The 26,682-nt window shown below is 34.6% G+C and overlaps 1 protein-coding gene across 1 annotated transcript in view; it reads left to right on the top strand.

Moving 5' to 3' along the window:
- Nucleotides 1-26,682, top strand: part of LOC144449785 (lysine-specific demethylase 2B-like) — an 84,478-nt gene that overhangs the window by 36,656 nt on the left and 21,140 nt on the right. The window contains exons 10-11 of the mRNA XM_078140361.1: nucleotides 16,448-16,993; nucleotides 24,444-24,530. Coding sequence (XP_077996487.1) covers nucleotides 16,448-16,993; nucleotides 24,444-24,530 — 633 coding nt within the window. The remainder of the gene's footprint in view (nucleotides 1-16,447; nucleotides 16,994-24,443; nucleotides 24,531-26,682) is intronic.

Raw genomic sequence — 26,682 nt, 5'->3', positions numbered from 1 at the left:
TGGATTTACTTTGGTAACTGCTAACTTGGGTTTGGATTTACTTTGGTAATTGCTAACTTGGGTTTGGATTTACTCTGGTAATTGCTAGCTGAGGTTTGGATTTACTCTGGTAATAGCTAACTGAGGTTTGGATTTACTCTGGTAATAGCTAACTGAGGTTTGGATTTACTCTGGTAATTGCTAACTGAGGTTTGGATTTACTCTGGTAATTGCTAACTGAGTTTTGGATTTACTCTGGTAATTGCTAACTGAGGTTTGGATTTACTCTGGTAATAGCTAAATGAGGTGGGGATTTACTCTGGTAATTGCTAACTGAGTTTTGGATTTACTCTGGTAATAGCTAACTGAGGTTTGGATTTACTCTGGTATTAGCCAACTGAGGTTTGGATTTATTCTGGTAATTGCTAACTGAGGTTTGGATTTACTCTGGTAATTGCTAACTTGGGTTTGGATTTACTCTGGTAATTGCTAACTGAGGTTTGGATTTACTCTGGTAATTGCTAGCTGAGGTTTGGATTTACTCTGGTAATAGCTAACTGAGGTTTGGATTTACTCTGGTAATTGCTAACTGAGGTTTGGATTTACTCTGGTAATTGCTAGCTGAGGTTTGGATTTACTCTGGTAATAGCTAGCTGAGGTTTGGATTTACTCTGGTAATAGCTAACTGAGGTTTGGATTTACTCTGGTAATAGCTAACTGAGGTTTGGATTTACTCTGGTAATAGCTAGCTGAGGTTTGGATTTACTCTGGTAATTGCTAACTGAGGTTTGGATTTACTCTGGTAATTGCTAACTTGGGTTTGGATTTACTCTGGTAATTGCTAACTGAGGTTTGGATTTACTCTGGTAATTGCTAGCTGAGGTTTGGATTTACTCTGGTAATTGCTAGCTGAGGTTTGGATTTACTCTGGTAATAGCTAGCTGAGGTTTGGATTTACTCTGGTTATTGCTAACTTGGGTTTGGATTTACTCTGGTAATTGCTAACTGAGGTTTGGATTTACTCTGGTAATTGCTAACTGAGGTTTGGATTTACTCTGGTATAAACTGAGGTTTGGATTTCCTCCGGTAATTGCTATTAGGCCGTCATGCTTTGCAGGTTTCTACCATGCTTCAGAAGTGTTCTACCATCCGTGAGCTGTAGTAATCTTTGAATGACAAAATCATAATAATACTTTCATGTTAAGAGAAATTTCAATGTCCATGTGTGTATGTGTTAAATATAAAAATGTCAGAGTATGTTCCAGTGTTCATGGCATGCATATTATGTGCTGATCACTAAGATGCAAATCAATATGCAAATTACCATGTTATTATACGAAAAATAATATGCCACCACCTTGCAATTTATCCTGGGGAGAACACTGCATGATAGTCATGATACTTTAAAATATTTTCAGCAGATTGATAAAACTGGTCACAAAATCATGGTCAAGTGAAAACAATTTGTTCTAGATTTCATTTTCTTGTTGTCAATGAATAAATTTTGTAGCAAATTGTACAACAACAAAAATCACAAAATGGACAAGTTTAATAGAAGAGGCAATTATGTGAGCAGTACTTGAATCAATTTGTCATGTGTGAATTAACTTACAACATTTTTCACACTTTGTTGGAAATATTATCAAAAAACAGCACAGTCATCTTGGCTAGAATAACTTAGACTGATTTCTTTAGAATTTTCACTTGATAAAAGTCATTTAGAGAAAACTGTTTTTACTTTATATAGTAATGATCAGAATACATTGTACATTGTGTACTTCCTTCAGAAGTAATTTTTCAACATTTGCCACCTGTGTCATTTTAGTTTTAAAAAATTGCTGTCAAATCATTGCAGTTACCATAGCAACTGAAAGTGAAACACATTACAGCATACAAGAGGCAATACAACTCGACATAGTAATTCATCAAATGTCTTGATCAAAAAAATGAAAGATGACAGACAGGGAAATGGAATTGTCAAATGTAATATGACATTGATTGGCACTGAGAGCACTTGGCATACAGTGCAAAGTGATAAAATAGTCAGTACAACAGCTTCATAGTCACAAGGAATGAAAATAAAAAGCTTTCAGTTATTTCCAGAGTGATTACTTGGCTGCATGTTGTAAAATGCCCTGAATGGTTCACTCACTGTAATTGAAATGGGATGACAAAGAGAAAAAAAAAATGAAACATCAGGCAGAAATGTCTTTCATTATATTGTGATGATATTACTATTGTGAGGTAGATACATATTTCAAAGTAGATGTCAGAATTTCTGACAGAATCACTGACATCTAATTTCAGAGAATGGAAGACTATTTAAATTGACTTTAACAGCTACATATTTCATATACGATACTATTCATTCTCTTTCTTTGCATAAGTACACTTACATGCATGTATGCACACACAGATGTATATACACATGTACATGCATGCATACATACATACATACATACATACATACATACATACATACATACATACATACATACATACATACATACACACACATACACACACATACATACATACATACATACATACATACATACATACATACATACATACATACATACATACATACATACATACATACATACATACATACATACATATTCTAAAAATAATACTGTGACATGTTGATATTTATCTACATGTATCAATGACAGACTGATTCGGTCTAGTGGAAGACCTAAGCAGCATCTATATGTGTAGACTTCTGGGTATATTTTGAGGACTTTGTCATATTTCTGATATTGATGAACTTACAACTCTAACTTATTTGTGCTACAGTGTCATATGAGTCTTTTTTTTTCGGTAACTTGTCTATGTGATACATTTGCAATTTAGGTTGCAGGGATTGTATAATCTAGCCGTATTGCTGATATTGATAGATCCACATACATGTACCACTCAGTTGTGCTACAGTGTCATTGCCATTATGTTAATATAGATGTACCTTGCCTAGGTGGCAAATTTGCAATTTAGGTAGCGAATATTGAGTTTGTCTGTTGTATGGCGTGATTAGCAGATGTTTGTCATTTCACTTTTCATACCCAAATTAAGTTAACAATTCAAGGTCCCTATGCATTATTCATTAATATAGTAATGTCCAAGGGAAAGGTAATAATAGCATGTCTTTTCATGCAGCCTATTAAAACTGCATTATAGTCCTTATTGCAGTTGATAAGGTTAATGATTTCCAGCGGTAATTTGCCAGATTAAATCCAAAATCAGGCACTGGATAGACTGAGTACCACTTTCAGTGGTTTGTCTAGTAATTATTGCCAGTCAGATTGTTGTACACCTGTGTACATATCATGAAATGAGCACACAATTTGTATTTTGTACAATGTCATGGTATTGTACATGGATCAAATCTACCCATGTTTCCCAATTATCTTTCCTGGTTTCCATACAGGTAGGAGAGTCAGATCCAGGATACATGAATGGGATACTTGGTTGTTTTGTGTAGGATGATATTAAAAGTAGACCAAATCTATATCCAAGCTCACTAATCATCAGTCCTGGGTTCCCAATCAATATTTTGTATAAAATGACAATGATATTAAAAGTAGGCCAAATCTACCTAAACATCACAAATCATCTTTCCAGAGTTCCATACCCGTGATGCTAAAAGTTGACCGAATCTATCTGAATTCCCCCAATCTTTATTCCAGGTCCCCTACCAGCATTTTGTACACAATTATATTAAATGTAGGGCAAATCTACCTATGCTTACAAATAGTCTTTCCAGGGTTCCCTACCAGTATTATGTTCATGACAATATTAAAAGAGTACCAAATCTATCTGAGTTTCCAATCATTATTCCAGGTTTCATAATTTGTACAGAATGATATTAAAAGTAGCATATGCCAAATCTACCCATGCTCACCAATCATCATTCCTGGGTCCCCATACCATTACCAGTATTTTGGACAAAATGACATTATACTAGTGCACCAAATCTGTCAAGGTTCCCCAGGTGTCCCTATGTATAAGTATTTTCCACAGAATGATATTCAAAGTGTACCAAATCTGAGTTAGGTTTCCCTATAAGTATTTTGGACAGAATGACATAATGCACCAAATCGATCTGAGTTCCCTAGGTTTCCCAATGTATAAGTTTTTTGGAAAGTCCCCAATCGTCTTTCCTAGGTTCCTTACCAGTATTTTGTTCATAACAATATTACATGTAAAAGTAGCCATGTTCCTCAATCCGCTTTCCAGAATTCCCAATCTGTAGTACTAGTACAGAATATCAAAAGTAGGCCAAATATATCTAACTTCCTTAAACCATTCCTTTGTTCCCTATCTAGTACCGATACTGATATTTGGAGGTGATGTTTGAAAAAATAAATTTCCTTGACCTGTAAATAACTTCCAAAACTAAAGTGTTTAGCTAACCATATAAGACACAGTATACATAGCAAAGTTGTACTTGTAGCACTCAACACACATTCATACTACAATGTAACATTTCCCATGAGGTTAATTGGGGATGGGGGGGGGTGCAAGGTACATTTTCCTTGATCAGTAAATAAGTTTCAAGACTGCATACAGACAAGGTGGCTGTCTAAGTTATCCATCTTGACACAGTATAGTCATGGCAAAGTTCCAACACCCAGCTCAACAGCCATTCATTTCCTACAATATAACACTTCCCATGAGGTTGATCTGACAGGTGATGGGGATTGCCAGCACTTACAAGCTGAGATGCTACATGCTTCACTGACATCAAAGCCAAACACAGCAGTCCTAGTATTGTGAGACAAGCAATTTGAAACACACCTGAAGGAGAATTGTTAGCATTCACACAATTACAAAAAATGAAATAAAATTGAGCTTCACACGGTAGAACTTATTTTGATCTTATAAGCCTTTGCTTTTGAATAAGTTGATATATAGTTTCCTAGAAATGGATATAATTAAGTTAATATTGAAACCTAGATTTGATCACACAGCAATTTTATTGTAATGTACCATATTCATCCTAATGGAAAGCCATGTCTCAAAATTCAAAACCAAGGAAATCTCCAAGCAAAGGACTTAGGCTTGAGTAACTGTCAGTGTCTTTGTTGGGAATTAAAAGTCAATTAAAAGCAACCTGAGTGGCTTATTATTATTGAATTGATCTGTTATCCACCAAAATCATGATATGATATGAAACTACTTTTTGTATGTGACGTCTATCAGATTTCCACCTCACTGTTGATTAGGTATAAAAAAAAAAAATTGTGTGGTTCCGATTACATTCAATTTTAAAATAGGTGGGGTATGTAGATTTTTTATTTTATTTTATTATATTTTTTTTTCATGTGCGAGTGTCCAGTTCAGGTTTTCCATTGTTTTTCCAAATGGTCTCTGTGTTGTTTATTTCTTCTTATCAGATGTACAGCCATTACAGATTGGAAGAATAGTTTTATATTCTTTTTTAAAGTTGATGTCAGTTTCCGCATTCAATAGTTCTTGCGAGACTTCATGATTTTCGCGATTGTATTATTATTTTTCTCGAATACGTAAAAAAAAGTTTAGGGTCAGCGTGAAAGACTAGGTGGGGTTGGTTACCCGGAACCAAACAACTTTTTTTATTTGGCCTTAGGATTCTTTAATCATTAGCAGGAGTGTACCTTATACCTTGTAAAAGTTGTATTCATTCCTTCCAAAATCACTCCATCAGGAACTGTACCTGGAAGGCTCTGATGAGAGTAAAGTATGTTTTCCTATTCAGAGAACTCCTTTGTGATGTTCACAGAAGTTCATTTCTCGGAAATGTAATGAAAATTTAAGCAACCAACACAACACAACACAACACAACACAACACAACACACCACACAACACAACAGGCTGTACATGTATATAGTACGTGTGAATCTTTAATAGGTGCACCACTAAATGGTGTCATATTTATTAAATTTTCTATTCTTTCCTCCCAGCAATTAATCCCAAAACTGATGGAGTTTGCCAGCTCTCTTAGAAAGTTCACAAGGGGTTATATGCTATTATGTGTATACCTTCAAGCAATTGGAGAATTTTAGGTGTTGGTTCAGATATATCTTTAGGAAATTCCCCTTAGTTTAACAAATGACTTAGACAAGAGTAAGAAGAGTGGAAAGGCTATACTTATGTAGTACATTTATTTAGCACAACCAAACTGATACTTTGTTCAGTGGTGCTATAGGCACCTGTATGTCTGTGTCTGTGTCTGTGCATGACTTAAACTCAAGTATTTGGTGGAGATGTTCCTTTTGGTGTGTAGTTGGAAAATTGTTATAATATCAATATGATTGCACCAGATGTGTGCGTTCTAGGTAAAAAAAAATGCAAATTAAGTCTCAAGCCAGAATGCAAGGTATACAGTTTTATTGATGTCATGAAATCATTAAATCTTGCATGGGGGAAGTCGCATCTACTACCTGATAAAGTGTCTTGTCGGTCGGTTGGGCTGTCTGTCTGTCTGTCTGTCTGTCTGTCTGTCTCTGTTTAGGAATGGGTTAAGGTAGGGATGTTGACTTCAGTCTGAAATTGGGAGTCTGTATTGTTGAAGACAAAATGTATATATCTGCCTAGTAACAAGGCCACACCTATAGCAACAGCCAAATGGTGCTGCATATTGCAAATGTAACAACAGGAATGGCTAGTCAAATGAACAAACATTAAAAAAAAGTATGCAATATGCCTAGCAACAGGACCACGCCATAGCAACAGCCAAATGTATATACAATTTGCAAAGATAATGACATTCAAAAAATGTTTGCAAATATGCCAAGCAACAAGACCATGCTCATGGCAATAGTCAAATAATTATAGATATTGTATATAGATGAAAAAATTGATGGGTAGGCAAGTGACTAAATGTTCAAAAAATGCATGCAAACATACCTAGCAACAATACCACGTCCACAGCAACATATAAACAATGGTGTATATTGCAAAAAGGAAAATTAGGATAGATAGATATGTGGATAAACATTAAAGAAATGATGCCTTGTTTGCCTACCAACAATACCATGCCAATAGCAACAGCCAAATGGTTAAGTATATTGTAAAATTAACATCAGGGTGGGTTAGGCAAGTAGATAAATATTCCAAAAAAAGTATACATAATATCTCCAACAACTAAAATGATAGTACATATTGAGTAACATATATGTTGACTCTGATACAACAGCCCATAGCAAAGATACCTTATAAAGGCACAAGATCAACTTGATGCTTCTCTGAAATTGCAAGTAATTGTATGTGAAGTAACATCATGAAATGACTTTCCAGAACACAGAATTTATGAAAATGTCTCTATTTCCTGGAGTGGCATATGCTTTAAGGAATATGTTAGTTTATCCTGCATATTTGATGTGGCAGAGGAAATTGCCATATCAGGTCTAGTCGTAGATATTTATACTAAAGCATATTCAAAAAAATATGAGGCAATATTTCATAATTTTATTACCCCTGGAGTTAACACAAAAAGTCAGTTTATTCTAAACTTAAACTTCTAAGAAAAGTGCAAACTCTGGGGCAATATTTTGTATTTTGATTACCCGTGGAATTAACTTTTAAGAAAAGTGAAAGAGGCAATACTTTGTTTTAAATGGGAGACAGCCTCAAATCACAGATTATATAAAGGCCAGGGATTTAATCCCAGGTTCCCACATCATTGTAATCTTATCAGTGGAACCATAAGGATTACATAGGATTACTCTTTTGTTCTGGATCAATGTTTTCTAAAGCTTTGTCGGACAACTCTTTTTATGTCCATATTCTAATCCTAACGGGAAATTTGTCTTAAGAAATATATGAGGTTGTATACAAGATGTACTTTGATGAGTCAGGGGAGATAACTTCAGGTCATATCAGAGATCCCTGTGACATACATGTAGCTGTTGTGTAGATTTTACATTGGTTGTCAATCAGTTTGAAGAAGGAGAGTAATATGTTATCACCTCTGACATACCTAAGAGCTAAAGTCAGTGACAGATAACAGGGTTAATATACTGTACACCTGATGGCATTAGTGCATATATACATTAACACCAAGTCTCAGTGTAGTGCTGACAAGCCTAGCCAGTACATCTTACTCACAAGCTTCTTGGGTTTTGATTTGCCTTAGTAGACAGGTCTACTGTAATAGTAAACATAGCACCTAGAATAGAAACCTTGGTGAAGTGTTAACAAGCCCAGGGATAAAGCATAATACTTGGAAACTTCTTGAACATTTTCTCATCTTGGACATTGTCTTGTCTCGTCTCGGCCCGTCTTAGTTGACATGTAATGTGTAACTTTTCTTTGCTCTTTAACACATTAGAAAGAAAGGTAGCTCTGAGAGCCTAGGGATGAAGTACATAGAATACTTGGAAGCTGCTAGGACACTTTTTTGTGTTCACTTAATTGACACTAAGTAGCTGATAGTTGCACTTCAGTTCACTGAAAAGAATCCCCGAACATACGATAGTACTTACATTTACAGTGTGCAGCCATCAAATAAATGGCAACATTCAGCTCAGTAAAATCAACAAAAACTGATTTTCAAAAGGCGATCTCAGTGTTTCTTATCAGGTCCCTTGGTCAATGTAAATCAAAGTTGTGGTATCGCTGCGTGAGTAACTGGGTTCTGATCAAGTCAATGCAAATCAACATTTTGGCATTGCTGAGTGAGTATCTGGGTTCTGATCAAGTGAATGCAAATCAACGTTTTGGCATTGCTGAGTGAGTATCGGGGTTGTGATCAAATCAATGCAAATCAAAGTTGTGGCATTGCTGAGTGCACACCTGGGTTCTGATCAAATCAATGCAAATCAACGTTTTGGCATTGTTGAGTGAATATCTGGGTTCTGATCAAGTCAATGCAAATAAAAGTTGTGGTATCGCTGAGTGAGTACCTGGGTTCTGATCAAGTCAATGCAAATAAAAGTTGTGGTATTGCTGAGTGCACACCTGGGTTCTGATCAAATCAATGCAAATCAAAGTTGTGGCATTGCTGAGTGAGTATCTGGGTTCTGATCAAGTCAATGCAAATCAACATTTTGGCATTGCTGAGTGAGTACCTGGGTTCTGATCAAATCAATGCAAAAAAAGTTTGCGGCATTGCTGCTGAGTGAGTATCTGGGTTCTGATCAAGTCAATACAAATCAACGTTTTGGCATTGCTGAGTGAATATCTGGGTTCTGATCAAGTGAATGCAAATCAAAGTTGTGGCATTGCTGAGTGCACACCTGGGTTCTGATCAAGTGAATGCAAATCAAAGTTGTGGCATTGCTGAGTGAGCACCTGGGTTCTGATCAAGTCAACTTTATGCAAATCAAAGTTGTGGCATTGCTAGACCTATGGCCATGGTGACTGAAACACAGTGAAGAAAAAATAATCCCAGTTTTAACAAATAAAGGCCACATTCTAGTGATAAAATAGACCATTCAATCACCACAAGTTAGTCTTGTCAGTGTTAGTACACCACAGTGATCAGATTAGATAGAATAGAGACACACAATGATGCCTGACAAAATATGCTGTCAGCCCCTGGATGTATCTACTAAGTACGAAATGTAATCTCTAGATGTTGGAGAATATCTGGGTAAAAACCTCAGGGATTGCAATGTGAAGAGTAGACAAGATGACATGTCAAGCATCTGACTTTTTGACTCTGTGAATATGAATGGGTTTGCACACACTCCCTGACCCTTAGTGCAATTCATTCTAATAATGTCTTATGCAAATCAATCATTATATTCTGGTTGTTAGGGTGTTGGAGTGCTTCCCAGGGAACCTAGAAACGATGGAAGTAGTTTTCCACAAGTAAAATAAAAATTCTTCTTTTACGTGTGTGTATTATATATTATAGAATTAGAAAGTAATACATCATAAAAAGTCATACATCCAGGGTAGAATTAAGGATATATTTAGATACTACCAGTAATTTATCTTTCCTGTTTATAATCTTATGTGTACACAGACACAAATATTATTATTGTATTTTAAGTATGAGTGATAAATTTAAAATGCCATGAGTAGCGGATTGTACATGGCATGCCTGTATATGGCATATACTGGTGTAGTAACAATCTTATCCAATATGTCTGAACAAAAATGGTTAAACCGTGCGTCAACATATATCATGAATTGTTGGAAGGCCTAAAGCTTACCTGATCACAAGAAATGGCACTTGTGGATTAACATAGTGCAATAGTTTATATATATAAACATGAATAATTATCCAAAATAATTGTTAAAACTCACCAGGGCAGGTCTTGTATAATTTTTGTATTTTGTATTTTTTTTTTATTTCAAGCATGACCAGGGATTTCCTAGTCATGCTTGATTTGTCAAAAGTCTAAACTTATCATATGATAAATACCAAATGTGAAAAAGGCAAAATTTATTACGAAATAACCATGTCGTAATTATCAAAAAAAAAGTTAAATCTGCCAGAACAAATCTTTTGTAAAAAGTGTATACCCTAGCAATAACATACACGAAATGTAAAAAGAAAAAAAGCTAATATTTTACGTAATTACCATGTGATAATTTTCTAAAAAATTTGTTAAGACTTGCCAGGGCAAATCATGATTTTTGTCAAAAGCATAACGCCAACCTATGATACATGAAATGCCAAATGTGAAAAAAGAAGCAAAATATTTTGTATGTAATTACCAGTTTTGATTTCTGTGAGCAGTGAAGTGTAAGAGTATGTTAGCCTTTGGCATAGTGGGCAGGGCAACTGCAGTGAAGAATTGTGTTGGAAATTAGAACACTATGTTGATGTATTGAAAGAGAAACCCATAAAACCAGATGTATAATGAGATATTATACCCCAATATATTTTCTTCATTCAGCCAAGGAAAATACAAGTGGCCTTAGGGGTTCTTGTCACTACGAGTTGCGAGACGAGTAATGACAAACCCATAGGTCAAGAGTATTTTCTGGCTGAATGAAGGAAGGAAAATATTGGGAATCAATGATATGTGATTACATGGAATACCTCCTCAAGAATAATGATGAAAAATTGAGAAAAAGTAATGATGATTTAGAATGTTTTGACTCAAATTTCGGACACTGCAAAACTAGTGACGTAGACACAGGTTGTTGTGGTGTAGAACAACCAGGGACAATAACTTGGCTTGAGTGTGGTATAATTGATGAAGGATTCTGCTCCGAGATTGCAATTTATACCATACACAAACAAAAAATATTGAATATGGAATATACTAGATGGTTGTTCTACATCACAACAATGCGCACCTGACACGTAGTTCTTATGTGTTCAAAATATGCATCAAAACCTTCGAAATTGCCATTACTTTCCCAAATTTTTCTTGGACATTACTAACGCTGGTATAATGATGTTATTCTCCAATATTTTTCTTCATTCAGCTGGAAAATACTTGTGACCTAAAGGGTTGTCACTACGAGTCACTACCGTAGATGGCCCCTTAGGTCAGTTGTATTTCCTGTGGCTGAAAGAAGACAAATATTGGGGAATAACATCAAAGTGTCAGTCATACTAAACTAGTCACAGATATACAAAATATGCTCCTTGAATATTCTATGCACAAAGTCTTGACATACATGTAGTGACTATTGTGAGTATATGACAGTTCTTTGCCAAGCCAATCAGTCATCATGGACCATTGTTAACTTGTATGCAGAAAAGATGCATTTAAGTGTCAAAGTAGTTTTTGTAAAGCGAACTATGCAATTATCAGTCACCAGGGAATATGTCATCGGCCTGTGATAATAATTTACATGTTTATCATAGTTGAATTGATATTTATGTAGATGCCTTGGACAGCATATAAATCAGAGGTCAGATAGTTAAGTTCATCAAAAATATAAAGATTGGATGAGATGGTATGATATGATATGATGTGGAAGACATATTTACGTTGATGACCTCCTGGAATGACCTAGATGTAAAATACAAAAAGATAAAAAAATGTGACAATTATTTTATATAGTTTATCACTGTTTTCGTCATATTTTATCCTGTTTAAGTTGTATACACTACATGATGCTTTGAATTCTTTGTTACTTGAAATCTTATCATTTGTTTCCTATTTTGAAAAATATTTGATTCCTGTAGTGATACGTAAGATCTTGTTTGTTTCCACTGGAAACCATGTCTGTATCTTTAAGTTTTAGTCTAGTAATGATATGTGTATCTACGATTAAACTAAGGCCAAATAAAAAAAAAAATGTTGTGTTTCCAGAAACCTAACTGACCCCAGTTTAAGAGGCCAACCCTAAACATTATCTTTTTATCAATTAAAGAAAAGAAAGAACCTCCTTCCAGAGTATCAAGGTCTTTTTCGACTGCAAGTTAACTTTGTACAGTACAGTCTGTATATTGTGATAGTGTATACTTCACGTTGTCTTTATTTACTTCTTTTACACATCAAACTATCACAAAATTAAGTAGTGTGACCAATGAGAATCTTGTCTTTACATCAAAACAATTTCTAAAAAAAAATTTTTGAATAAAGTGCAGACCAACCTATCTTTTCAGAATATCAGAAACAAGTATTTTTTTTTTTTAATTTTTACCTAAAAATAATGAGAACAATGTGCAAAATGGTTATTGTATCAATGGAGATTTCAAACAAAGTGAATAACTATAATTTGCTTAGGAAAGTTGGATAATAGCTCGTGCAGCGGCCGCAAAGTGGCTGCGTAGTACGCATGCACGTCCTATACACTATGCAATTTTTGGGGGGTGGTTTTACCCAAGGATGCATTGCGGCGCAATGATACACATGCACGTTCTATGTACTATACGCATTCTCCACGCGGAGGGCGCTATCTACAATATCATCGTGAGGCAGCCAGTGGTCACAAATGAATCTACCTTGTGTGAGCTTATGGGCTTTTCCTAGTTATGATATAATTGACTAAGTTTTCACATTAACCTATATGCTTGTTATACAGCCCAAGCACCTGTACCTTTTCCTAATTTTCCATTAATTTTTGCACATTGAAAAATGTACCTAACTTTTACATGAAATATTTAAAGCCAAATGGCCTTATCTACTACTGGTTGTTGATAATACCATGTACATGTATATGTATGTACACTGGCTTTATTTCTGAGTTGTCAAAAGAGGTTACAGTCCATTCACTTGTTTATCAACAAATTTTGGCTTTGTGGGATCTTGATCCTAAGGGCCTCAGGCAATCCACTGGTAAGACAAACTGGCTTTGTTCCAATAAAAGGTGATAAAAACCTGATATTTTGGGATTAAGCCATCATTCAGAGCCCAAATCTCCGTACTTTCAACCCTCAACTTGGTTTTTAGCAAGGCTACATGTATGTAATTACACCCTAAAGGGTAACTATGTGGCAGATATATCATTATATGGCTTAGAAATGAAAAATCGATTGTGTGGAATATACATTGTACACAGAATTACAATTATTATGAAAATATTTATTCCCATTACTTCTAGTAGGCCTTAAACAGTAACTGTTCAAAAATTGTCCTTGGGGCTCAAAACTGTTTTTTGAATAAAATAAATGAAAAAATGAAATATCAAATGTCAATTGTAAGCCAATGAAAGTCTGTCTGTATATAGGTTAGAATGAATGGTGAAATGAGATTGCTGATGAGACATGATGTATTTGTATCTATGACAAGAATTGATGGCATTCCGGGATATAAATGGCACATAACAGACTCTATGCAATATTATACATTACAGTTGAAGTCATCAAGTCAGCTGTATATGGATGGAATGTTTAATTCTAGCATTACAAAGATACATGTCTGGAATGTGAAATCATACAGTCATGCAATATATCAAATCACCATGCCAAATCTGGTCTGTCATTTTTCAATATTAAGTATAGTGTAACTGACTATGATCGTCAGTTCTTGTTATTATGGTAAAATGTGTATGTGGGGGGGGGGGGGGGGTCAACATCCAAGTTATTCTGAGACATGAAAGCTTGATTTTAACAAAACACCATGACTATATCAGAAGTATTTTTTTAAGGGCGGTAAAGTAGGTAAGACTTAGCTGAGTTCCCTAGTCATTTTACTGGGGCTCCCCAACAAAATTATATTACAATGTAATATGTATGGAAACTATGCCAGTGCCAGTTTGACCAAATTTACCCCCTATGTTACTGGGGTTTCCACACCTTAGCAATAACACTAATCAATAGCAATGAGTCATATGACAGTCTGTTTTTGATACATACTATAAAATATTCCAGAAAAATTATTCTTGTCTTGACAACAAACATTTAAAAATTCCAAGAGACTTGCTTAGCTGGAAATTTAATTGGCATGAAGAAGTTGAAGTGTATGCAAAAATGAAGTGGTAGTCAAGATGATTGACATTCTGTACAATCTGATAATAGTAATTTGATTGACAGAGAGTAGCATAGCTTACTGGTGATAGAAAACTTTCATTGCCTTGTTAACTATTAAATGATGTATATCATAATATACTTTAATATACTGTTTAAAAGTGGCTTATCCTGTGGACATTTGAACTTGTAGCTAATAATAACAAAAAAAACTGAATTACCATGTTCAACTTCTCGCACCATATCTCATGTGTGACTTTTGTGGAGGAAGGAGCCGGTTTTGATTGGCACAACTAAACTGACCTTGGAAGGGGAGGGAGTAGGTTTTAATTATAGGAATTAAACTTGTTTGGATGGGGAGGGAGCAGGTTTTAATTATAGGAATCAAACTTGTTTGGAAGGGGAGGGAGCAGGTTTTAATTATAGGAATCAAAATTGTTTTCTTTATCATTTGTTGTTGACATTTTGAGGCAACTCCCTGATGAAAGCCGTCAGTATTTTCATTTGATATATTTTACCTCAGTATCGTCCTTGACAAAACACACTGACATAGCTATCTGAGTGATGTAGGTGTAGGTATAATTAGTATCACCTTGTCAGAGTGAAACATGTGTCTCATACATAACAAACCAATCAGACTTGTTTTCTTGATATCCTTTCACTCCTGCTACCTTGTTGTCAAGGAGAAAATATCTCATCGTGTTTGTCTAGCTTTTAGTAGTACATGTACATGTACAGTCTGTTCATATTTGTAATGTACAGTGTACATCAGGTGTGTTTGTATGTTGTGTGTGTGTGTGTGTGTGTGTGTGTGTGTGAGGATGTGTGTACATGTATGTGCACATACGTGTGTGCGCAAGCACACATGTGCACTTATTATTCTGAGGTTATCCTAAAAATCAATGATGTAGATGTATGCAATGAGTGTTTACATAGATTACGGTATTATCAGTATGTGCCTGTCTGTCGTCTGTGTGTGTATGTGTGTGTGTGTTTGTGTCTCTGTGTCTGTCTGTCTAACTATGTCTATATTTGTATAGTCTATTTGTGTATTATTATATGTACCAGGTGCCGTATGTACATTGTATGTGTTGATCTATGGTGTATAATACAGTGGTTGATATATATGAACTGTCTGTGTGCATTGATATATGGTACTATATCATGGATGATATATGTACAGAGTGCATGTGTACTGATCTGAGTTGATGTATGGTGTTATGTAGTGAATAATCGAATGCTATGTCTTGTTTTATTTAGACTTTACATTTATCTTTATCATCTAATGTTGAAGATGACAGGATAAAGTAATAGTCTTTTAAACAGCTACTATTTCAGGTACTATTGATCATGTCGTGACAACTTCTATCATGGAATGCTTGTTGTGATTCATTCTAGACTTTACTTTAATCAGATCTGTGTAGTGCAAGTGGGATACAGGAGTTCAGAAGTGTTCTTACTAGGATATGGTTCAACTTGAGGCATGGTTTTATCTAGTTGATAAATTTATCAAGTTCAAATCAAGATGCAAAAACATTTAGATCTCGCAAGTTATGCAAATATGCCTAGCAACAACGGTTGTCAAATGTGTGATCATGGTCAAGCTTTCATCTTGGCCATGTGCGATGATGTTGAGAACTATAGTGTTGCTAAGCATTTGACACTGTCAGCTTGACTACCCTCACGTGTGGCTTCTATGAATGCAATGGCTCACGCGGGATCTTGTGTCATCTGCCATGGGACGAAAAACGGCTTATTAGAAGTGAATCCAAAATATCCACTGACCTTTTCAGAGGCGTACTGCAGTTGGTTGTTGTCACATGTCTCACAAGACAGTAGCCTATTGTAGTGTAACCCCAACAATGTGACAAACAAAATATCAGTGAAATTTGGGATTGGCTTCCAAATTCTTTTGACTGAGTAGAAATTCTCATTTGTAACTATGAACCCAGAGTCCATGAATGTTCATTGTCATGTGACAGAATGATGGTATTGAACAAATGAGTTCAGCATTTTGTCTCATTTACATTTTGAACAGGTGAAACATACAAGTGTTAGATTCCGTAATAATTGGTGTCTTTAGTGATAGTAAACAAGTATGTGTGATTTAGATCAATTTCTGAGTATGAAAACTAACGGTGACAAATTTGTTTGTCTTTCAGGTGCCTCAGAAATTTCGATATCCATTCTACAATGAAATGCTATGGTATGTTTTGGATCGCTATGTAACTGTGTTGATGGGTAAGTCTAGAGTAACAGTATCCAATGAAAAAGGCAAGAGCACTACTACTACTACTACTACTACTACTACTACTACTACACAGGACAAAAACAATTTGAACGATACAAGTAAAATCAAAATTGACAAAATGGAAACAGACGAAAAACCTGTGGAAAAATCCAAGAAGGAGGAAGACAATCATACAACTTCCTCAGGAAGGACTGTACGTTTACGCAGCAAATCCTCCAGTGTGGAAAATGATGACAAAATGGCAGATAAGGATAAAAGGAGAAATAAAAGCGAGGATTCTAAACAGGAAGAGAGTAAAGATGAAAATGGTGTTGTCAAGAAGGAACACACCCATCTAACAAAAGACGAGCTCACAGGACTTGAAACAATAGTCAACAGGCTTGAAAATTTACCAACACATAAACGACACATTCCAGAAGGAATCACTGATCCTGAAGGACTGCTAGAAGACACAAAGGTAAGTTTATGTGTTATCACAAAATGTCATGCATTATATACACATCGGCGGATTTTATACTTTGTCACACAGTGTTCCGTAAGTACACGCATGAATTGAGTTCTTGCTTTATATCATACAATGTCACGCAAGTGTACACATCGATGGAGTGCTTATTTTGTCACACTATGTGATGCAATTTTAATACACATATCGGTGTAGTTCTTGCTTTGTCATAAAATGTCATCCAAGTGTACACATTGATCGAGTTCTTGCTTTGGTACGCAATGCCACGCAAGTACACACATAGACTGATTTCTTGTTTTGTCACAAAATGTTATGCAAGTACACACGTCAAAGTTCTTTGCTTTCTTTGACACACATTGTGATGCAAGTACATACATCGATGGATATATTGCTTTGTTACTTAGTGTCATGCAAGTAAACGCATCGATGTACGGTGTAGATGGAAGAACCATCCAAGTATACTTGACATCTATTTGTGAGATATTGAATTCAAGTGTAATCCTACTGATATGTTGTACTAGGATTTGACATATGTGAGTCTCTAAATTGAAACTATTCAGCTCATGTGCCAGAGACCTATCAGTCAGAATGAAACTATGTTACTATGTAACAACTGCCCAGTCAGTCACTTGTATGTGTTGTTGGAAAGTTACATGCATGTAAGTTAATGAAAGCCGAAACTGTTGAGAGAGAGAATATATTTCAAAAATTCAAAATATGTTTGGTTGGCTTGTAGAGAGACACTAATTGCTAATTGTCCTTCTGTTACTTTGGACACACATACATACACACATACACACAGACAGAAACACATACAGACACACACACACACTGATACAAGTTGCCACTGGTACATACATGTATGTAATAATGAGAGTTACATAATCTTAGTCAATTTCATATAAAGTGTAACATTACACAAAATGACATTTAGAAGAAAAAAACCATTCAGGTTGCTTATTGACAAATGAATGATTGAAGCTAATTAGCTGTTCTGTGTACTGGAAGGTCACTCAACCATGAATCATCTATGCAAGGAAATACATAATTATAATAACTCATGAGACATGCAATTTAAAAAAAGATAGAAAAAATGAAAATTATTTAACCTGAAATATGAAGAGACAAACTCTTTTCTTGTTGATATTTTGATTTTTGATAAACTAACCAGAGGTAGCTGAAATCTGAACTAGCAGAATTGATTAAATATGTCATATTTTGTGATATCTACCAACTACATTTAACTAAAATTTTGTGGAAAAAAGTGGAAAAAATGATGAAGCTCAGCTGCTAAAAAGATGATTTTCATAAAAATATAATAAAGAGAGGCAAATGATGAATTTGGTTACTATGGGTAACAATTTCAAAACATAGAAAAATATGAGTGATGACTCTGATTGTATCAAAGTGAAGAAATAATAACAAAAGTTGTCTGTCAGCTGAACCTTGGTATTTGAGTTTAATTGGAGTTTTTATATTGCTTCTTTTGGTTCTATACTCTAGTGTAATCTCAACATAATGATACATGGAACATCTTGTCTATTTTTACATATCTATGGAATTATTCATTGCTTGATGCGACTCTTCTTTTTGTGATGACCATAGAGATCTTTTCGTTCATTATGATACTCCACGCTTAATTGGATAAAAGGAGTGAGGGGGAAAACCTTATGGCAAACTGAGTACTGTGTAGGTTTTCTGTGACTGTGGACAAAAATATCACATTTTGTGAAAAAGGAAACAACGTACTTATGTGGCTTGTGGTATCTGGGAGGAAGTGTATTTGATAATTCTGTCAATGTTCTCCACAAATAAGAATTAAATATAGCGTAGTTGTCAACAAATGATGACATAAAATGCTGGACAGAGCAAGTAGCTGTTTGAGTGAACAGTTGTTACCAACATATCTGTGGCATGACATATATGAGAGGTCTGTCACATGTATATAGACAACAACAAATGATCTTATAAAAAGTGTACCCAGGGAACATTTCAAACAGGAGGAAATAAATAGGACGGTGATATTTTGATGTTATTCCCAAATATTTTTCTTCATTCAGCTGAGGAAAATATGAGTGACCTAAGGAGTCTTTGTCACTACGAGTTGCAAGACTTGTAGTGACATCCCTTAGGTCATGAGTATTTTCCGCCTGAATGAAGAAAAATACTGGAGAATAACATATTAATTATATCAGCACCAGTAATATCAAAGAAAACTTCGTGAAAGTAATTGCAATTTTGAACATTTTGACTTCAATATTTTTAACACAGCTAGCAGAACCAGTGACATAGACATGTGTTGTCATGACATAGATGTGCATTGTTGTGACGTAGAATGATGGTAGTATATAATTTTTTTTGTTCTAAATGACTCTTGCATAGTATAATAAAGCATAGTGCACATGACTAACAATACCAGGGTGCAAAATATCAAAACATGGTGGAAATTTGTTAATAGTTGGCCCTGCTAAAACTTCTTATGGATAAAACTTGGGATAAGGTTAAAATCTACCTGATGACATTCCGCAGTGATTTTACTGAGCCCAAAACATTAGGAAACTGCAAATTTAACCTGACTTCCTCATGACTAGCACTTATACATGTAAGGAGGACTTGAAATTAGCAGTAGTTCAGGACACAAACTATTGAACATCAGATCTAGACTACTATTAGTACTAAATTAGCAGTAATTCAGGACACATAGCTCAGACTGTTGAACAAACTGAAAAATTTATAAGGTGGCACTGGTAGTCTGCTACACCAATGGAAATCAATAGAAAACTGTACCTGGAACCGTTTGCTTAGCTAAATTTGGCCACCATGCCTATGCATGATCTTTGAACCCTGTTCATAAGTATATATTCTACATTAATTTCTTAATTGTCCAACAGATTCCTTTCTTTCGTTTTCTCGTGATTATGGTAAAGTGGTGTTAAATGTTCACCTGTAGAAGGTTTCTCACAATGTTTGAAAAAGGCATTATACAATTGTGTATACATAAGACCTGACTGTCAGTATTATACTGTTGCTTGCCCTTGTGGGCAAATGAAAATGAATGTGTAGATTTATTTTATTGATGTTGTATGTATTGCCTGAAAGGAAATATGCAAGTATGATTTCAAATTATTGTTTCTTGCCTCTGGCCTCTTATAAATAATCTAGCAAATTCTGTACAATGCTGAAGTATTTTATATTTTCCATGCTATATTTATGGTGTATTTTGTATGATACAGTAAAGTAGTACATGTTAACTTGTGCCCATGATTACGTGCAATGGGACATGCACATACGTTGTAGTGCGATATCAAAAATATTTTTGCATACCTGTATGGAAATGAACATGCAATCAGTTTGTTTTTTAAAAAATCATGCAAATACAAGGTACTATTTTGTGCAAATTTGCTGTTTTGGATGAAAATATATTAAAATACAAGAACTGCGTGACGTGAGTTCCAGTATAGCCAGTATAGCCAGTATAGGGATATTTACACTCCCGTTTGCAGTGTTTTAAGCTACACTTTCAATCACTCTGCACATCATTGTACGGCCACAGAGAACACTGCAAATACTCATGCAAATTGGTAGAGTGCTACACTTTGCATTCACAGTGGAATGCATCATGAGGTTGTGTCATAAAAAATGGGAGTATGCTACACTTTGCATTCACAGATGATTGCATCATGAGGTTGTCATAAAAAATGGGAGTATGCTACACTTGCATTCTCAGCAGAATGCATCATGAGGTTGTGTCATAAAAATTGGTAGTATGCTACATTTGCATTCACAGATGATTGCATCATGAGGTTCTGTCCTAAAAGATTGGGAGTATGCTACATTTGCATTCACAGCGGAATGCATCATGAGGTTCTGTTATAAAAAATGAGAGAATGCTACACTTGCATTCATAGCAGAATGCATCATGAGGTTGTGTTATAAAAAAATGGGAGTATTCTACATTTGCATTCACAGTGGAATGCATCATGAGGTTCTGTCATAAAATTGAGCAATTTGGTGAATGTTGGGGCTGAATGCTGTAAGTCTATCATACATGTACTTGTGAATAACAAGGAGTGTACCTTACTGAAATGAAAGATAGTTAGTTGTGTTTGTAAATGGATTACTGGAATGATGTATTCCTGTCATGCATACACTCATAGTACACACTTGAGATGTTTCCTTTTCCTCAGCCAATTAAGACTGATTTCAGTTTGCCAATTAGGATTGTGATTTTATTCAACAATTTCCAATTATGAGTGAAATACCTGCCCCCCCAAAAAAAAAATGAAAAGCACAAAAAGATTTTTGCATGATTTTTATCAGGTATTGAAATCATGTAATTCCAACTCCGAAAAAAACTCATAATTTTGGAAATTGTTCCCAAATTTTCACCGACTCCTCCTTAACATTATTAGGATGTGTACTATTATGTTTGACAGAGTAGAAATTTGATTTACAACCCCTGAGGTCAGAGTCCATAAAAAAACATTCATGTATTGAAGTCATATTTGGCAGTAAAGTCTTGATTGACAGGTCATAAACGCACTCTTATCTCACATCATGTTAAGAACACAGTGAACCTATATATATGATTTGATTTATCGTCACAAGTTAATACAAAATAGTTACTATAGATGTAAATTTCTTATTCAGGTAATTCATCTTTACTTACTGAATGCCTAAGATTATGAACATTATGTTGTCCCTTCTTCAGTTTGTGTAATAGTTTGTAGATTAGATGCATTATGAATACCAATTGTTGGTTGCTTAATAATCAATCGATAACATAAGCAATGCTTTGGTGATAAAACTGCTGTTACCATGGATGCAAACCGCTACTCATTTTTAGTGAGTGGTGTCTCAGATTATGGAATATAAGACACTTTTTGTGTAAAAAGTTGTGTGTAGCTTATGAATACCATTGTTGGTTTCTTTATTGATAAGCGAATTTTGTTGATAAAATGATTTGTTAGTTATTATAATAGTGGATGTAAACCCATTCAGGAAATTCATGTTTAGAAATTAGATACTGTCTGGACATCTCATACCTCTGAATGTGATGATATTCATGTCCCCGTTTACATAATAAGTTGTAAATTAAGGGTGAGATTGGCTCATTTTTCCTTCATAATTTTTAACAATAAAGACAAGATAAATACACTGTTACATAATGAGTGAAAAAAAGTAAAATTACAAAAATTCGCCAACGAACATCTCCACCTTAATGAATGTGTTGTTAGTTTCATTTTTGATATAAGTAAAATTTTGTTGATTAAGATATTATGTTAGTTTTTACTATTATTAAAGAGAAGATAAGATATGCATGTAGCTTTATTACAACTTAAACTGTATAAAAAATTGACAATTCTATTTGGGTACATAATTGTAATAACAATATTAAAGAACTCCACAATGAAATAGGCTAATATTATTAGCTAAAGTGTATAGTGGATGTAAATCTCATCCAGGAAATTCATGTTTAGAAATTAGATACTGTCTAGACGCCTCACACTATAGATATTATATTCATGTCCTTGTTTTATGTTTACATAATAAGTTGTAAATTAATGAAAATCATTGTTGGTTTCTTTTTGAAACAAAGTTTTGTTGATAAAATATTATGTTAGTTGTTATAACACATGTGTACATGTACATGTAGATGTAAAACCCCATTCAATTCCAAGAAATTTATCTTTAGAAATTGAGAGACTGTCAAGATGTCTCAGATTAAGATGTTATAATGTTGTATTCATTTTCCTGTTTGTGTGGTGTATGTTACTTGGTAAATGTATGAATGTCATAGACTCATTGTTGGTTTCTTTTATGATATTTAAGCAATTATCGTTGATCAAGTCATAAGTTAGTTGTTACTAGAGATGTCAATTAGACACCCACCTCCCCATTCAGGGATTCCTCTCTTTTGTGACTGGAAGTGTGATTTCTAAACATGTGTCCCTGTTTGTGTCACTAATAGTAATAGTAAGAATGATAACTAATTATAATAAAGACGATTAAAATGTACCCATTTTCTACAAGCCAAGATCAAGGCAGGTATTATACAGAATAGAAGACACACTCCAGCAATTTCACCAAATGTTGAAATAATGTTACTTGATGTTGTAATAGTATTGATTGCCAGATGGTCTTTACGTATATAAGCTATTAAATTCAGTTTATTATGTGACTGTGTATACATGATAAGATTTGGCATATGTTTCATAGCTATATGTATATTAAGAAGTGAAAGTAGAAGTGGAAAATTAAACACCAACCAGTTCTTATCCTTATTTGGTAGTGCTTTCATTTGTTACATATAAATTAGATACAGATTCCTTTTTTAAAAATCTGAGAAATTGGCAGTCTTTGTCCTACTGTAAAAGAATAACTGGTAATATGAAGCATTTTGAACATGGAAGAAGTAAAATAATACAAAAATTTAAGATTACATGGAACACTTTAATTTCTTAAGGAGAATGATGAGGGCATTGCATTGTACACACACCTTTTGAATTATCAGCATTACGTAAATGAGGGTCATAAATACAAATGCAAATGTGGTCATATATACATTATATACAAATGTACTCTATGTAAATGAGGGTCATAAATGCATATATACAAATGTACTCTGTTTGCAAGTGAGGTCATATATACATCAAGCACAAATGTAGTGTATGCAAATGAGGTCATGCATGTACAGCATGGCATACAGATGTACTTTGCAAAAGAGGTTACATGTAAAGAATTTTTGAATGGGCTCTGTATGCAAATGAGGGCATTTGTACATAATGTATAAATATCCTATGTAAATGAGGTCATTTAGACATGTACACATACACTTTTATGTATAAAATAAGGTCATTTGTGCATTTTCAATACTGTATATGTACACTATGCAAATGAGGTAATGTATATGTATCATGTACAAATGCACTCTGTATGCAAATGAGGTCATGTATATGCTTCTCAGGTGGTATGTACTGTCAAGTCATCAATGGACTACCCTGTCAAGTGTGTGTAAAAGCACTGTTCTTGATAAAGCGTATTCTTTCTTCAACATAGTAACAAACAAACTATTTCTTTGTATTGTATTATTTAGCATTATTAAAATGTTTATTGAAATTTAATGATGAAATGACATCAAACTGTAATCACAGAAGTTAAGTCCCTTCTCACAAATCATGTCAGAAGCAACAAATCAACTCATGGCTGTCATCAACCAAAAGAAATATGGAAAGTTCACCACCACATGTCATCTCTTGTAATTACATTTGATATAAGTTATATTTCCCTGCAATCCAATACATGGTATTATTATACCAATTTATTTTCCAATCTTTTCTCAATGCATATATCAGACATACCTTTCCCTAGACATTGCAAAGAATAGTACCAGTAAATGTGACAAGTAATAACACATGTATTGTGTTCTTTGTATATTTCATAGCAACTGTTGAAAGATCATGCCAATGATGATCCACAACTTGCTGCAACTGGGAAACAGATCCTGGAGTGGCCACAACCAGCAGTACGTGTAAGTATTTTGTATAAGATGTAGTGTTTACTTACTAGAAAGAATTACATCTCTTGATCTGTCTGTCTGTCTGTCTGTCGATCTGTCTGTCTGTCTGTCGATCTGTCTGTCTGTCTGTCTGTCTGTCTGTCTGTCTGTCTGTCTGTCTGTCTGTCGATCGATCTGTCTGTCTGTATCTGTGTCTGTCTCGCTGTCTCTGACTTTCCCTGTCTATGTCTGTCTCTATCCCATATTGTCTATGTCTCTGTCTGTCATATCTGTCTGTGTGTCACACTCACTCACTCACTTCTCCTCTCCTTCGTTTGGTCAATTTTTGCCTATTTTACACATTGTCACTGTGTGTGTGTGTCTACATCTGTATACACTGCCATTAGCTTGAAACTTCAAATCTATATGGGGATTTAAGCTAAGCATTTGCAGATGGTATGTGTAAATAATTCCTTGCTTCTGAAATTGTCTGTTACACTTTAAAGCAGAGACACTGTCGCATACTACCCTTGTACAAACCAGATATCACTGTCACAGAGACAGTACAATGTATATGAATCACCTTGACGGTTACTTGACCTTACAAAAAGTAGGGCGTTGCAACCTGTCCCTAGCCACAGGGACCTCTCTCATTTAATGTCTCTGTAGACTTATAAAGCATACTTGATCTTGAGATAGTATGACAGTTTGTTTGATTATGCAAGTTCAGTATTGAATTATGTAGCTGGAGGAGTAATGATGCCCCGGATAGATAGAAAGTGTAAGTTGTACAAAGTACGCTGCATTGTAATCCTCATTTTAATACATGTATAATACTAGTATGTAAAGTCATTGTAATCACTTACAAACTATTATGGTGTTCAACACATACTCCAATATTTAGTCAAGTCTGTATCAAGAGAACTATTGAGTCATGTTATGTTTGATCAAAATAGACATTGTGTCCTATACTAGCTATTATCAGACTAACAAAAGACAGCCCAGGGTATTGATATACAAATAGACATTAAAAATTTTATGCAAACTGAGTACAAATGTTGTCCCAGTGTGTTACTTTAGTAAGTGACATTTTCTTGTATGCTGGCAGTGTTCAAACTACAAATGATGTCCCAGTGTTTTAACATGGAATTAACATTTTGTTTTACATTATCTGTATTCAGCCTTGCAAATTTTGAACAGAATGAACCAAAGAACTGACAGACAGGAATGTTTTAAATTTTGTTTCTTGTTTCTTTGCTTGTTTGTTTGTTTTTGTTAATTAGTGGTATAGGTACAAGCTACGTGAGATTGCCAGATATTTTAACAGTGTTCCAGGGTTTCTCTCCAAAATAATGGTAGAGGGTATGGAAATCTATGCAAATTTTACCATTCCCCCAGGGTTCCCAAATTTAGCAAAAACTTGATACTGTATAAAAATCTTTCAATTATTCTCTTTTTTATTTTTGAGTATAATTCAAATTATGCTGTTTAGTTTTAACTTACAGGAGGGAATTTAAGTGAATTTGTGTAGGAAATTACTGTCAATTTTGACACTCGCAGTGGCATAGGTTTGTCTTTTGTGAAAAGAAATGTTTGAGTAGAAAAGAAGCACTGTTCAAGAACTAATAGGAGAAGAGAAAAAATTGAACCTGGTGACAGCTTTTCAAATGTACAGTGCCTCTCTTATTCATTGGTCTCTTGAGGACTTTTGTTGATGGCAAAATAGTGTTTCTGTCCCTTCTTTTCAATCAAGTGAGATTGATGAATACTTGGTGACAGAATCTCAACACAGATAGCATGAAAAGCATGTCAATGTATGATTAAATTTGTATTACACAAAGCATCTATCTTATCCTGTCATTGAAGATTTCATCTATACCATCATATATGATAACAATTGAGTGACATCTTGTCACATTGATTCTATAATACGACATGACAGTGATGTGACTTATTGTACATGTAGACTAGGTGGAAAGGATCATAAAGGAACTAAAACCATCAGATTTACACAAATCAGCTTTTGGAATTGAACATTTCCAATATAGAATGTCATATATGCCACACCGATATAAACTAGAGGATATCCGGTAGAACACACACAACCAGCGACAGGCAAACATGAACAAGTGGAACTTGCTACAAACAGAGGGAAGTAAACAAATGAAGTGTATTTAATAATATC

Source organism: Glandiceps talaboti, chromosome 18 (assembly GCF_964340395.1).
Source record: "Glandiceps talaboti chromosome 18, keGlaTala1.1, whole genome shotgun sequence".
In the NCBI taxonomy this organism is placed as follows: Eukaryota; Metazoa; Hemichordata; class Enteropneusta; family Spengelidae; genus Glandiceps; species Glandiceps talaboti.
This window is presented reverse-complemented; position numbering and strand designations above follow the sequence as displayed.